The 15,161-nt window shown below is 42.9% G+C and overlaps 2 protein-coding genes across 2 annotated transcripts in view; both read right to left on the bottom strand.

Annotated features, from left to right (window-relative positions):
* LOC134291682 (neuropeptide SIFamide receptor-like) overlaps positions 1 to 15,161 on the bottom strand; it is a 144,463-nt gene that overhangs the window by 108,833 nt on the left and 20,469 nt on the right. The window lies entirely within an intron of this gene.
* LOC134290207 (uncharacterized) lies at positions 2,145 to 9,062 on the bottom strand. Its single transcript, XM_062857277.1, has 2 exons — positions 2,551 to 9,062; positions 2,145 to 2,495 (listed from the first exon to the last, which is right to left on the bottom strand). Exon 1 carries the CDS (start codon positions 9,060 to 9,062, stop codon positions 2,667 to 2,669), a length of 6,396 nt encoding a protein of 2,131 aa, XP_062713261.1. The 3' UTR covers positions 2,145 to 2,495; positions 2,551 to 2,666.

Below are 15,161 nucleotides of genomic sequence, written 5' to 3'. Positions count from 1 at the left end.
GTCTACCACTGGTGTGACTAGGAAGTTTTTTAAAGGTCCACGAAATGGAATAAATTCGTGATGATTTCAAGGTTTTAAGGGACACTTGGCATACTGTGACATACGATAATAATTTTGGGAACTGTTCCTTCTTTTGAAGAGATTTCAGTTTCTTTGCACGTTTAGTACAGATTCAGTTTTAAGCAGTGAGTATACATGTCTGGCGGAATTCCAGGAACAAATTTTGTAAGGGAATTTCTTGAAGAACACAAGTAAACTTCCCTGATAAATTTTGGGTTAAAATTAACGGAAAAGTTTCATAACAGAATCTGCTGGGTCATGATCTATGGGTTTTGGAGCTAGGGTTTAGCTAGGCTAGGCTAGGGGGGCAGGGCCCTTTCTGGAGCTACGCCATTGTCAGCCTCCATCTTTTAAATGAAACAACAAACGAATCCTGGTCCTGCGAACCGGCGACAAAGGCGGCATGGAAGGATATATCACGACACATGAACGTTGCGAAAACACAATGTACTGCAACCGATTGACCGATTGGACGATTGACCTTTGGTCGACATTTACGCTCAGCAGTTTAGGATAAACCCACCAAGGTAGAAGTTTGAATCGAATCTTGGCGTATGTTTGCTTCCAACTCCGATAATATTATATCCTCGAGTGGGTACTTTGTGTTTTCTCTAATAATTCCGAATAAACGTTTCGAGCTTGTCCGGTTTGTTTGGTTTGTGGCTTAATTAACAACCGGTGTGGTGTCTAGCAGCACGGTTACGCACGAGCAACGGTGGTAGGTGTATTCTTGTTGTTTATTTAGGACTGGATTTGGTACGGAACCATGAAATAGCAACACGTTGTTTTGATTTATGCCTTAGTAGCTGTCCATTTTCTGGTTTCGGTGCGGAAGATAGCCGGTTTTCTGCGTAGTCGCAACGATTCATGCTGTAGCATTTATTGTCGGTGTTAATGGTCAGAGGTTACGTCGAGTAATAAAAGGAAATATAAATTATCATCTAATGATTTATCGCAAGAATATAACTACACAGGTCTATATAGCCAAAGCGGTAAACTTGCTGGTATTCGGCAAGACTATGCTGAGGGTGCCTTAGATAGATTCCCTGTCTGTCCAGGAGCTTGAAAAATCTTTGAATTATCCTTGTGTCTACCAAGCAATACACAAAGGTTAAAATGTTCAATTGACAAAGAGAACTCACAGTTATTACGTGTGGAATTTCTCATAGCGTGCCAAGAACAAGACGATTAAATCAATAATTCAATTCGGGGTTTACGAAAAAATGTCAGCTCCCATTCATCTACATGATTTTCACTGTGGTTGTACATTAGGCCGTGTCGATTTTTGCAAAATTGCGAATACACAAACCCGAATAGTCACAAATGGTTTCAAATGGACCCAAATGAAGTCCTGCAAAATAAAAATAAATCGGTAAGCTAGTCCGCAACCGACTTGAAGTTTTATATGGAAATTTTAATTTCTCACTATGGGGAAAGCGCACTTTTCAAACTTTCGAAGAAAAAGGTACTTTAAAGCAACTCTAAAAATCCGCTCCCCCGATGAAGATTTAGGACATATATTAGTGAACATTTTGTTAGAAGACAACTTTTTGGTTGCACTTCAGATAAGAACGTTATTAAATTTCGAAACAATGGGCATTTTATTTGCATAATTTCTAATTTCTTTAATTGGCATCACTGCACGTTTTGCGTTTGGAAGAGGGTGGTAACAGCCATCAGCGGCGTCACCACCCGCCGCTGGATGGAGACGCAAGTACCTCATGAAAATGGGATAGTTTGGATTGTAAATATTCTTGCGATATCACTTTCTAAATACTTGGTATCTCCGACAAAATTGTTAGCATAGTCAAGAGCTGTCCAGTGATGAACTAAATCATTGGGAAATCCATCGCTTGGCAGCGCTAGTGCGCATACAAAATGCATGCAAAAGTATAAACGTATAGACGGATTTCGCGCCAACTCGAACAAATGTTGGCAGCACCCTCTCAGATTACAACGAAACTTTCTTGGTGTGTAGACCTTGCCCAGATAAGCCACTTTGCATACTCATTTTTCTAATTTTTTTTTCTCGACTGACTTTTGAAAAGGGCTAAACTTTTTTTATGGATTTTTTAAAAATGTTGTTCCCGATCGTCGGAACAAAACACCGTTTTTTAGTAGCCAACTTAGCAACTTCAAGCTGCAATTTATTAAATTTCATGTTAGAATATAAATATCAGGTAAGTATACATTTTCCTTACATTTTCAGTGTTTTTCTGTTCCCTATCTAGGTATTACAGCAACCGGTGAAAACGTGGAATGGTCTACAGGTAAGTAATTCAAATTTCAGGTTATACACAAACTATCCGATGCGCAGTGATTCAACAGAAAGGTAAGAACAGATTTTCAGTTTACAGATTGAACGTACCTCGACTGACTAAACGTTTCTCAGACAGAACCGCTCGATATAGCCAACGACAGAACTCAATATAGCACTAAATAAAACGGAATAAATTCAGTAAACTGTTTAAACTGGTTAATAATCCTTACTTTATACAAACGAAATCTTCCACTATTATTTCTGCTGCTGCGGATCAAAACTGCTGACTAACTATAGTGTACACTTGTATGCTATGAATGAATCTGTCTTCCCCGTTCTGTCTGTGTCATTCCGATCGGTCTGTCGTTGACGCCCATCTGTCATCCCACTCGGCGGATCCGCTCAATCGCGAGGGAAATGACAGTGGTTTCACCTCCGTTTCGCGGTCAACAGTGTTGCCGATTACATCCCCCGCCCCGTGAACCACTTCCGTTTCCTGAGCGGCTTCTCCGGGCTCCTTTCGGTTTTCAGCAACATCAAGAACTGCCAGTTTTACTGCGGGTCTACCAAACACTCCTCGAGCCGTCTGCACTGTCGCGCGTCGCACTTGTCCTGATTTGTCCGGAAAGACTTCCAGAATCCGTCCTCGCTCCCAACAGTTCCGAGCGTTCTCGTCGATAATCACAACTAGATCACCGGGCTCCAACGGCTTCACATTGTCAAACCACTTCGTCCTCCTGGTTAACATCGGTAAATACTCCCGCACCCATCTGCGCCAAAACTCGTCCATGATATTTCTTGCAATGATCCAACTGTCTCGGAGAGTAACTGATTGGTCGGCTGTGACTACTGACTGTTTGTTTCCGCTTGAACTGTACAGCAAGAAGTGGTTTGGAGTTAGTGCTTCTCTGTCAGTGGCTTCCAACGGTACGTAGGTGAGTGGACGGCTGTTAACAATCCCCTCCGCCTCCAGCATTACCGTTTCCAATACTTCGTCGTTAGGATGATGAGGACTGCTCGATATTGCTGTCATCGCCACTTTTACTGATCTCACCATTCGCTCCCATGGGCCTCCCATGTGTGGAGCTGCAGGAACATTGAAGTGCCACTGTGTCCGGGCGTTGGTAAATGTTGAAGCACAGTCCTCGTTGATTTCGTTGATCTTCTGCATCTCCTCCGACAGCTGACGACTGGCTCCTACAAAGTTGGTGCCGTTGTCTGAGAAGACCTCGAGTGGAGCGCCTCGACGGTTGACGAATCGTCGGAATGCCATCACACATGACTTTGTTGACAGACTGTGTGCCAACTCCAAGTGAACTGCGCGTACTGTAAGGCAGGTGAATAGACAGATCCATCGTTTCACGAGACTGCGGCCGACTTTCACTTCGAAGGGTCCCATGTAATCTACTCCCGTGTATGTGAACGGACGAACGAAGGGAGTTAATCGGACCTTTGGGAGTGGTCCCATCATTGGTGGAGCTGGAGTGGCCTTTTTGATCTTGCAGTACTGACAGCTGCGACAGACGCTCCTAACTGCACTGCGCATTCTCGGAATGTAAAATTGCTGACGCAACTCGTTGCAAACTGTCTCACTGTTCGCGTGAAGGAACCGCTGATGATAGCCAAGCATCAGGAGATACGTGATTCTATGGTTCCTTGGCAACACGACCGGATGCTTCGCCTCGTAGGAAAGAGTCGGAGCATGTTCGATTCTGCCCCCCACTCGTAGAACTCCTCTTTCGTCCATGAATGGACACAGTGCACGAATCGAACTCCCTTTCGCAACACTATGTCCTCCGTTCAGCAGACAGACTTCCTCCGCATACGCCTGGGATTGAGCCTGCCGCCATAGTGTTTCTTCTGCTTTCTTGAATTCCGTCTGACTTGGTACTCTGAGCGGCCGCTCCTCACTTGCTTCGTGTTTCCATACTGCAACAGATCGGTGAACATATGCCATCGCACGTAATAGCCTGTTCCAGTTGGAAAAGCGCTGCACATCTACCACTTCCTCCACTGTTCGATGAAGAGCAACGACGCGGATTTCTTCGCAAGCCGCTTCTGCTTCCACTGTACCGTCGGAACGCTCCGTAGGCCACTGACTCTCCGGATCTTGCAGGAAAGCTGGTCCTTGATACCAACGGCATTCTGGATCGAATGATGGTCCGGCATTCCATTTCGTGGCATCGTCTGCCACATTTTCTCGTGAGGGTACATAGCGCCATTCGTTCACACTGGTCAACGAAAGAATTTCTCCAACGCGGAAGGACACGAACTGATGATAGCGACGACTGTCCGAACGAAGCCACGCCAGAACTGTTGCTGAATCTGTCCACAGGAAACGGCTTTGAATACTGATTGTGAGCGCTGAGCAGATATTCTGTAGCAAGCGAGATCCCATCATGGCCGCCTGCAGCTCCAAACGTGGAATTGAGAGTGAACGAAGTGGTGCCACTTTGGTTTTTGCGGCGATCAGCGAACACTGGCTCTCTCCTTCTACTGTCATTCTTAGGTACGCCACGCAAGCACAGGCTGACACACTTGCGTCCGTAAAGACGTGGATTTGGATATCTCTGACCTGCTTTGGGCATAATTCCTTGAAGAAGCAGCGAGGAACGCTCACATCGTTGATCTTCCGGTACAGTTCGATCCACCTACTCCATAGATCGTGTAGCTGTTCTGCTATCGGCTCGTCCCAATTCGTGCCCGTTCGCCAAACTTCCTGCATTAATATTTTGCCCTGCACGACGAAGTGTGCGACGAATCCAAGGGGGTCGTACAGCTTCATGACGATACGCAGAACCTGACGCTTCGTCGGCACCGTCCAGTCGGTACCAAGAACTTCCTCCAATCCCTCGTAGTTGAAAGTGAAGATGTCCTCTGAAGGAATCCACGTAATGCCCAAAACGCGTTCGTATGCTCGATCTTTGGCTACGGGCAGTGGTTTACTGATAGCTGAATTTGTTTCTCCTAGTCGGTCTAGTACCTCCTGCTCGTTGGACAGTATTTTGCCGAACTGGAAACCTGCCGCTGCATGTATGTCTTTCACTTGCTGTACAAGTTCTACCGCTTCTTCCATCGAGTCGACACTGTCGAGGAAGTCGTCGACGTAGTGGTTTTTGATTATCGCTTCTACTGCTCTGGGATACTGTTCACTGTATTCTGATGCGTTCCAGTTCTTCACATACTGTGCTGTACACGGAGAGCTCGTTGCACCGAACATTGCCACGTTGATCACATACACTTGCACGTCCTCTTCAGGCCTACTTCTCCAGAGAAAGCACTGTGACCACTTGTCTTCTTCGCGAATGAGGATGCGCAGAAACATTTCCCGGATATCGGAGCACACTGCAACTTTTCCTTGCCTGAACCGCAACAGAACTTCCATGAGCGATACGAGAAGATCAGGGCCTTTAAGGAGCATGTCGTTGAAGCAAACTCCACCAACCTTTGCAGCCGCGTCCCAAACCATACGAATTTTATTTGGTTTCTTGGGGTTGATCACTACACCTAGAGGTAAGTACCAGACACGGTGTGGATTCAGACTGGCAACCTCTTCTAGTGACCCTTTACTGATGTACTGCTTTTCTTCATAACTCGAAATCTGCTCATTCACTCTTCTGCGCAGCTCTGCATCCCTGGACAGGCGCTTCTCTAGCCCTTGGAGCCGACTCATCGCCATCTTGTAGCTTTCAGGAAAGTAGATGTCGTCTTTGCGCCAAAGCAATCCAGACTCGATTCGGCACCCTCGTCGTACTGTTGTCGCTGCCAAGATATGGTTAGCTCGCTGATCTTCTTCGGACTCAAGTCGCTTGGTCACCACGGCTTCTTCGACGGCGAAAAACTGTTTCATCGAGCCGTACAGATCACTGTTACTCATTTCCTTACAGACATGCAGGTTCAGTTGCTCTACTGACCCTACGCTGCCAGAATTCCTTCCGTAGATGCACCAGCCGAGCCGAGTTTTCGTTGCGACCGGATCACTCTTACAACCTTCCCGGATCTTGAGACTGGTAAGAAGGTGTACGTGCTCGATGCCAATGATCATTCCTGGTTTCGCATCCTTGTAACTGTTGACAGGAAGGCCTTGTAGGTGCGCGTAGGCTTTGGACAACTCAGGGTAGTTCAGTGTTTGGCTGGGTAGTCCTAACTCACGCACGGTCCGTACGTTGTTCAAGTGGAACGTTTCCTTCTTGCCACTGCCGGAAATCTTTACGCTGACTCTTTTGGAACTCTTCTCATGCCTGCCGATCTTTCCGGTCCATCCTAACCAGAGGTTGTCTGGCTCCCCATCGATCCCCAACTGAACTGCAATCGCCTCTTCCAACAATGTCGACGACGACCCATCGTCTAGGAATACGTAGGTGTCTACTTCCTTCCCGTTTCCATAGAGTGTAACTGGCAGATAACGGAATAGGGAATAGGACTTCGTGTGATGGTAGTTGTGATGTACCGTTTCAGATGGCTTCGTTGGTGGTACTGGTTCGCTGCGATGAGACTGATTACTGTGTAGCAACATGTGATGCCGGATCCGACAGCCATCCACGCCGCATTCTTTCTTGGATCGGCAAGGCCACTTTCGATGCGGAACGAGACACAAGCGACACAAATTCTTCTGGCGCATTGCCTTCCATCTTGCTCCGATGTCCAACGATTTGAATCTGGAACAGCTGAGGATTTGATGCCCTTCGTTTCCGCAGTATGAGCAGGCTTTCGACGTGGACTCTTCGACTGAAGTATCTTTCCCTCTCTTCGTTGCATCAGGTGACTCGTTGGCATGTGTAAACAGCTTTTCTCTCTGCTTGGGCTTTTCCGCTCTCACTTGTTTGTGATGATTTTGAGCAGAATCTACGTCGATGGTCAGCTCAGATGCCAGGTTGACGAGGCCGGCCATGAAACCATTGAACGTCGCCAAGTTGACGTTTCCGAAGGCCTGCTTGTAGGTTCCCCACTGCATCTTCAGTGAGGTGGGCAGTTTATCGACCAACTCTTGCAGCAACATTGGATTCGATAAGTGAGCTTGTTGATCAGCCAAGACGATATGGTCGACCAAGTTCTGAATCGCCAATCCGTATGCGACTATCGTGCTCAAGTTCTCCGACTTGGGTGGAGGCACATTTCGCACCTTCTTCAGGAGCGAACTGATTAATATTTCTGGCCGTCCGTACAGCTTATGCAGTGTATCCATCACGTATGGAACTGACGCCGGTAGTAGTAGGCGACTGCGGACCGCCTCCAATGCGGAGCCTCCCAAGCATCGCTGTAATCGGGCCAAATTCTCCGCATCAGTGTAACCGCAAACTTCCGTCGTATTCTTGAAGGAACTGTAGAAGATGGGCCACTCCTGAGGATCTCCGTTGAACTTTGGCAGTTCCCGAGGCATCACTTGTCGTGCTGCCAATTGGGCACTTGTTGGCCCCATAATAGAGCCCATTCGGACGCCAGATGACCCGGCTCCGAAAGATCCGGTTACAGGAACAGATGGTCCAAGCGTATTTCCTCCCACGGATATCGATGGGTTCACAAACGGTCCATCTCCGTGGAAAACTGCTGAACTGCTTGGTAATCCTTGACCTGTCGTATTTGTTGGTGCTAGATGTATCGTCTGAGGGGCCGTGTAGTACGGATGGCTTCCGTATACTGATGGCAACAGACCACTCGAACCGATAGATACTTGCGATGCAATTCCTGGTGCAGCAGAAACCAACGCATTCTGTGCTGACAAAGTGTTACTGGATAAACACACCGCAACTGGATCAGGATTCCCTACTCGGATGTTTTGCATACCGGAAAGAAGTACTTGTGGAACCGTAGATACAGTTGTCCCAGCAGGAACTGACGCAGAAACCGATGGAATTATCGGCAGACTCCTCAGTACACTTTCTTCTTGCCCAGAAAGTAACTGCTCGTAGGATTTTGCCAATGCTGTAACATGTCCCATTGTTGCTGATGCATGTTGATTTAACTGATTCTCGTTCGACGGCTCCGGCATCTGCAACGCTGCAGCTGGCGCTGGCAACTCAGTGATCACTACGGACGGTTGGTTCGATTCACTGACTGTGTGAACCGGCAGGGCAGCTCGATGTCCCGACGATGATGGCTTCGACTGTCCAGCTTCGTCTACTGTAGCTCCCTTCAACCATTTCTCCAATTGGTCACGCTTGCTTTTCACGCTCACACCACTCCTCGCTGCACTCCGTTTGCTTTTCAAGCTTACTCCGCTTCGTCGACTCGAGGGATCCTTTTCGTCCTCTATCTGCATCAGCAAATTATACCTTTGCTTCAGGTACTCTTCTTCTTCGTCCAGCTGCTTCAGCTTGGCTGCTTCTTCCACCTGTTTCAGCTTCAGTTCTTCTTCCGCTTGCAGCTTCTTCAGCCTTGCTTCTTCTTCCTTCATCTTCAGCTCTTCAGCCGCTCGCAGTTTGCTCAGCCTCCGTTGTTCCTCCAGATGCTGCAGACTGAGCTGTAATCTTTGGGATGCTCGGCTACTGCTCTTACTAACCGATGACTCGTTGAACGACACTCCCGATTTCGAAGCAATATCGGTACCGTCCCAGTCAGCAAGACAATCACTGCACTTCCAACTTTTATCCGCAATCGATTCACTGACACCCGCGCACCGAAAATGCTCCCACGATTCACAGACATCGCAACAGACCCAATTATTATCACCCTCTTTCCGATTGCATTTTTTGCACGGATTATCTATTCCCCCCGTGTTGGTAACATTGCTCTTTTTTTGCATAATTAATTCTAATTGCCCTAGCTAAACTGTCTACCGGGCTTACTATATACTGTCGAATTGCACGGGCCACTACTGTGGGACGGGATCCGAGATGGGAGCAAAAAAAAAAGGAAATCTGTACTGACTTGGATTAACTGCAATCAAACGACGACGGCGGCGGCGGCGGCGATGTCGGTCGTCTTCAATCCTGGGTCGTTCTGGTGGGCGGACGTCTTCCCGGTTGTGGAACTACTTGTCAGGAAACTTCGATGGGCAACAATCGGTCATCCAACTTCGGATGAAAATCTTTGAAGAATTGTTCCCGATCGTCGGAACAAAACACCGTTTTTTAGTAGCCAACTTAGCAACTTCAAGCTGCAATTTATTAGATTTCATGTTAGAATATAAATATCAGGTAAGTATACATTTTCCTTACATTTTCAGTGTTTTTCTGTTCCCTATCTAGGTATTACAGCAACCGGTGAAAACGTGGAATGGTCTACAGGTAAGTAATTCAAATTTCAGGTTATACACAAACTATCCGATGCGCAGTGATTCAACAGAAAGGTAAGAACAGATTTTCAGTTTACAGATTGAACGTACCTCGACTGACTAAACGTTTCTCAGACAGAACCGCTCGATATAGCCAACGACAGAACTCAATATAGCACTAAATAAAACGGAATAAATTCAGTAAACTGTTTAAACTGGTTAATAATCCTTACTTTATACAAACGAAATCTTCCACTATTATTTCTGCTGCTGCGGATCAAAACTGCTGACTAACTATAGTGTACACTTGTATGCTATGAATGAATCTGTCTTCCCCGTTCTGTCTGTGTCATTCCGATCGGTCTGTCGTTGACGCCCATCTGTCATCCCACTCGGCGGATCCGCTCAATCGCGAGGGAAATGACAGTGGTTTCACCTCCGTTTCGCGGTCAACAGTGTTGCCGATTACAAATGTTTTTAATCAAAAAATGACTACTCCTACAAAAAAGTGTTGTATGGGTGATTATCACAAAATAAGTCAAATTTTAAGAAAAAAAATACTGAAAAAAATCCAAAATGAGCCCTACACTGAAAAAAATCATTTCTAAAAATTCAAAGTTGATTTAAAAAAAAACACCATTTTTGATTTTGATGAAATTTTGTCTCAAGACAGGTAATTATGTTCCCTACCAACCGTCCATACATCACAAGATAGGCACTTTTAAGGAAAAAAAGTTTTTCTAACAAAAACTTTTTCTTGTTCGAATGATTTTTTTTCAGTGTATTTTGTTATCAACAATAAAACCAGTGAAGGCCATAACAATCCCAGAATCCAATGAAACTCAATTTTCTAGGAGATTTTGTGTTATTTATTCAATCATTTCAAAGGGTTTTCCTATACATAAAAAACTGAAAATATTACAAATGTATTTTCTTAGGAAATGTAATGTTTGATCGCAATATGTATTGAAGTGCACTTTTAAATATACAATTATTTATAATTATGAATTTTTCAAATATATATATATATATGTGTCTTAGAGCCAATTTCAAACATGTTCTTTTCTATTTTTTTCCGATCATACTAAATATTTTTGGTTCATCTTCTGAATTAGAATACCTGTTTGCCTTTACTTTGTCGCCAGGAATAGGCAAAAAACTATGGAATTTCTGAGTGCCTGGTATTGTTTTGGCGTTATTATATATTTCTTCGAGATCTTCTGACATTTTAATGTACTGTTCAGTGCATACGTAACAGAAATTTAATTTAGTTATATTTTTATCTGTCTGTACAACTGCCCAGTTATATAACTCTCGTGGAGTTGTTATGGTATTTCCATAATCTCGAGCAAGACTTGCTCTCTTTGCCATTCGCTTGAGAGTGCCACCAATAGCATCACATGGACCTTTACCGTGGGACGTTGCAAAAAAATGCCATTCTGCTCTTAATGCATGCTTTGACTGGAATCTACATAGACTAGCAAAGTTCTTCTTATTTTTGTATTGTGATGCTGCCCCATCAGACATAAAATAAATTTTAGAAAAGTTCGTTAATTGTTTCATAAAATCTATCATTTTTGAGATGAACAACATTTACAAGTTTATTATCTTTCATATAGTAAATTTCAAATGGGTGTATTGTTGCTTGCGAGTTGTTCCAATGATATCCTTGAGCAGCGTTTTGAATTATGAATGAATAGTTTTCAGAGAAATCACAAATCGCAAGAATTTCATCATCCTTTAATGTATCTTTTTTATTTCTGAGAAATGATGATTGTTGTTTATGAATAAAGTCGTGTGTTATAAGTTTGTCAATTTTATCAACAAGATACGGAACAAATTCATCAACAGGTTTAATAATCGTTTCTAAATTACAGCGATCAGTATTCAACCACTGCTGAAATATAATCTCTTCTTTGTCATTTGATTCTAATATCAATGTAAGTTCCTCTTCAATGTGTTCATTACAAGCACACTTTTCACAAGCACGGAAAAAGCAATTATCTGTTCTGGTGGAAATATCGCAAAGCATTTTTTGTATTATTTCATCTTGTGACACAATTCTTATACTGTTGAACATTAAATTTACATTTTCATGAATAGTACATATGCATACATTTGTATACCAGTAGAATCAAGTAAAATACAATGCTTTGGTCGCAACTGTGTAAATACTGTGAAACCAATATTCACAGTTTTGTACATATCTACAAAAATCATATAAGCCTCTTTGAGCGACATCATCAAAAGTCGTTTTTGAACTTGTTGTTTTTTTCCATTTCGAACCTCAGAAACAAAATCATTTGTTCCTGGCATTGGCCTGCTGATATCATTATCATCAAAAAATTCTCTTAGGGCCGATTTCTTCACCTCGGCTTAACTGGTAAGCCAGGCTTACCCATATAGTTAAACCTGGTTTAACGCTTAAGCCAGGGTGAAGAAATCGCCCCTTACTATTTGTTTTGTATCGTCATCAATACCATGCCCCCTTCTTTTTTCGGTGGTACAAAGAATACCCTGTTCATAAACAAGATCCTTCACCTGCCTCGCCATATACATTGGTGCGTTAAACTCTCTTGTGATTTTATTTACCGACCAAGACTTAGGAAGTACAGATAGTATTTTAATCTGTTCGCTTCTGTCAGTTGTAGGGTGATTGAACTTATCCTTTAACTGCATAATTATCTCGTCATACGCCTCCACTTTGCCAACATCCGTTGAATCTATTCCGAAGATATTTTTTCGAACTGCTTTCGTAATCTGCAATGATTTGTTTATGCGATATTCCATACTTCTCATGTTTCTAGATGAGATTGGCGATAAACTCAATGTTTCAGCAATGGTATTAAACTTCTCAATATTATGGGGACCCTGTAGTTGATCTGTTGACGGAATTGACTCCAATGATGGAATAGATGGTACCATATCTGTAAGATAAAAGTTAAGGTTAACAATATAATAATGAATGCAGTGGAAAGTTAATGATAGTTATTTATGCAACGAGTTGCAAAAATGATTTTTTTTCGCACAAGTAGTACATTTATCCAACGAGGCTTGCCGGGTTGGATAAATACGAAGAATACTGAAAAATGTAGTTTTGCAACGAGCTGCAAAATGAGTTATATAAAAGAAGCTAACACGTTGAAGGCTTACTTACCCAGCTCATGTTCGATTTGTTGACCACTCGTTGACGGTTCTGGTTCTGGAACATCATGATGTTGCTGCCCACTAAATGATGGTTGCATAGTTTCGTCGTTTCCATCCGATCGGCGTTTTTTCGTATTCGGGCTTCTGTTGTGACTTATCAATCCACGACATGACTCACAAATACTCATCGATTCGTCGATTTCATGTGTATATCCCATGGAATGAATCTTATCTATCAATCTTAATGACATGCCCCGTAGATTATGACGGTTGCACTTTGGATTGTTTATTTTTGCACTGCACTTGAATTTGTTGAATTTTGATTTATACGATTGATCCATTACTTTTCAGAACTGCCTTTAATAACCAAAGAGAAGTAACACGTTGAATGATACCGATTCATTTTCTTGTTTTGTTCATATTTGCTTTAGGTACAACTCTTGATTTGTTTTTTTTTCGATTAGGTAGTTCGAATCTAATAAATAGCCTTACCTAATATTAGGTAAGAACATGGGGTAGAAACGTTTGGGTAGAAATTACAGCAGCACGTATGAAATGCGTGTTCTAATTGTATATTGTTTCGTACTTCTAGAGTGCTGCTGCGTGAATATGGGTGCATTGCATTGTCGCATATGACACAATAAGTTGCATTTTGAGATTACTAGATAACCTTCACTGGTTTAGTTTGTTTTTAAAAAAAGACACTGAAAAAATAATAATTTGGACATGAAAAAGTTTTTGTTAGAAAAACTTTTTTTCCTTAAAAGTGCCTATCTTGTGATGTATGGACGGTTGGTAGGGAACATAATTACCTGTCTTGAGACAAAATTTCATCAAAATCAAAAATGGTGTTTTTTTTTAAAATCAACTTTGAATTTTTAGAAATGATTTTTTTCAGTGTAGGGCTCATTTTTGATTTTTTTTCAGTATTTTTTTCTTAAAATTTGACTTATTTTGTGATAATCACCCATACAACACTTTTTTGTAGGAGTAGTCATTTTTTGATTAAAAACATTTTTAAAAAATCCATAAAAAAAAGTTTAGCCCTTTTCAAAAGTCAGTCCAGATAAATTTTGAAGAAACTAAGTATGCAAAGTGGCTTATCTAGTCTTGGTGTACATACCCAGAAAGTTTCATTGTAATCTGAGAGGGTGCTGCCAACTCCGAATACGATTTGGGGCGAAATTCGTCTATATGTGTGTATCTCAATAACGTGATAATTTAAGTAGGTGGTGTCTTCGACAAAGTTGATGGCTGGGCCACGAGCTATCCAGTTATGAACTCAATACAGTCTAGACTCCTACTACACAGCTTCCGTCTACACGGTTACCTATTACACGGAAGTGATTGCTATCTACACTCGCTAGTAGAGGAATTCCAGAAGGTTCTGCAGAAATTCCAGGAGGAAATTCTGCTGGCATCCCGTAAGGGGTTCCTGAGCGATCTCAGAAGAAGCTCCTGGGGGAACCTCAGAAGATTTTTTTCAAGAAATACTGGGGAAAGTTCCTGGAGTAATCCTAGAAGGGACTACTGGTGAAATTCCAGATGAAATTGCTGGAGGAATTCTGACGGAGTCCTGGAAGGTGCTGCGTTTTCGAAACTGTTTCGTTTTTGACTATGACCGGTCGAATTGAGAAACGGCTGTCACAAATTTGGCCTCGGAAAGTGCTTGTAAATTGATCTCCGGATAATTCGCGATTGTTATGAGAGTTTCTCTTTATTTATTTATTTAGTTTGGTTAAAATCATCTGACAAAATGTCTTAATGAAGTAATAATATTAAATGTAATTTTATTAACACTTGAATGAAACAATAGACAACATAACATAATGTGTGTGTGTGTGTGTACAATTCAACTCCCACTGTCCGGCAGTGGTATTATGGAAGAAAGATGTCTTCAATTGCCTGTATGGTTTTTACTGAATTTCCCACTCACAACTGAAATCATCTTTAGCCCGGGAGTTGAAAGGTGATAGCTCTGTTGGGATCCAGTGACCCGTTTCAGAATGTCTGGTTACTCACGTCCATTCCGAGGTCACTTTCACTTACAACAAGCCCCGCATGTGTGCATTACCGTTATCAAATGGATAATGATAATGCAAACACACTTCCTGTTTCAAAAGTAAATTCGAAACTGGCGCGTATTTAGTTCAATTTGTTGTAGTAACGATAATTAGAACATTCTCACCGGAATCCATCCAAGGTAGCGCTGCCATCACCATGGGAACATCGTAACAGCGCAGATAGGCATGCTCGGCATGCTCCTCGTCTTGCCACCATCACGCACGCATAGTGGTTTCTGCTTTTAGTAGTGTTGCGTGTACGTACACGCTGCATTACACGAACACCACTTGAGTTACTGGTTGAAAATAGTAAACAAAGATCAGCTGTTCCCAGCAAAATCAAATGGGCATATTTTCAACCAGTAGATTTGCATTAGTGTTCGTGAAACCGCGCTGCGAAACCACTATTCAGTCATCA

This window comes from Aedes albopictus, chromosome 3 (assembly GCF_035046485.1).
Source record: "Aedes albopictus strain Foshan chromosome 3, AalbF5, whole genome shotgun sequence".
Taxonomy (NCBI): domain Eukaryota; kingdom Metazoa; phylum Arthropoda; class Insecta; order Diptera; family Culicidae; genus Aedes; species Aedes albopictus.
Note: the sequence above shows the minus strand (reverse complement) of the source record. Positions and strands in the feature narration are given on the sequence as shown.

Coding starts and splice junctions, on each gene's coding strand:
- LOC134290207 (XM_062857277.1), bottom strand. CDS start 9,062: ATGCAAAAAAAGAGCAATGTTACCAACACGGGGGGAATAGATAATCCG.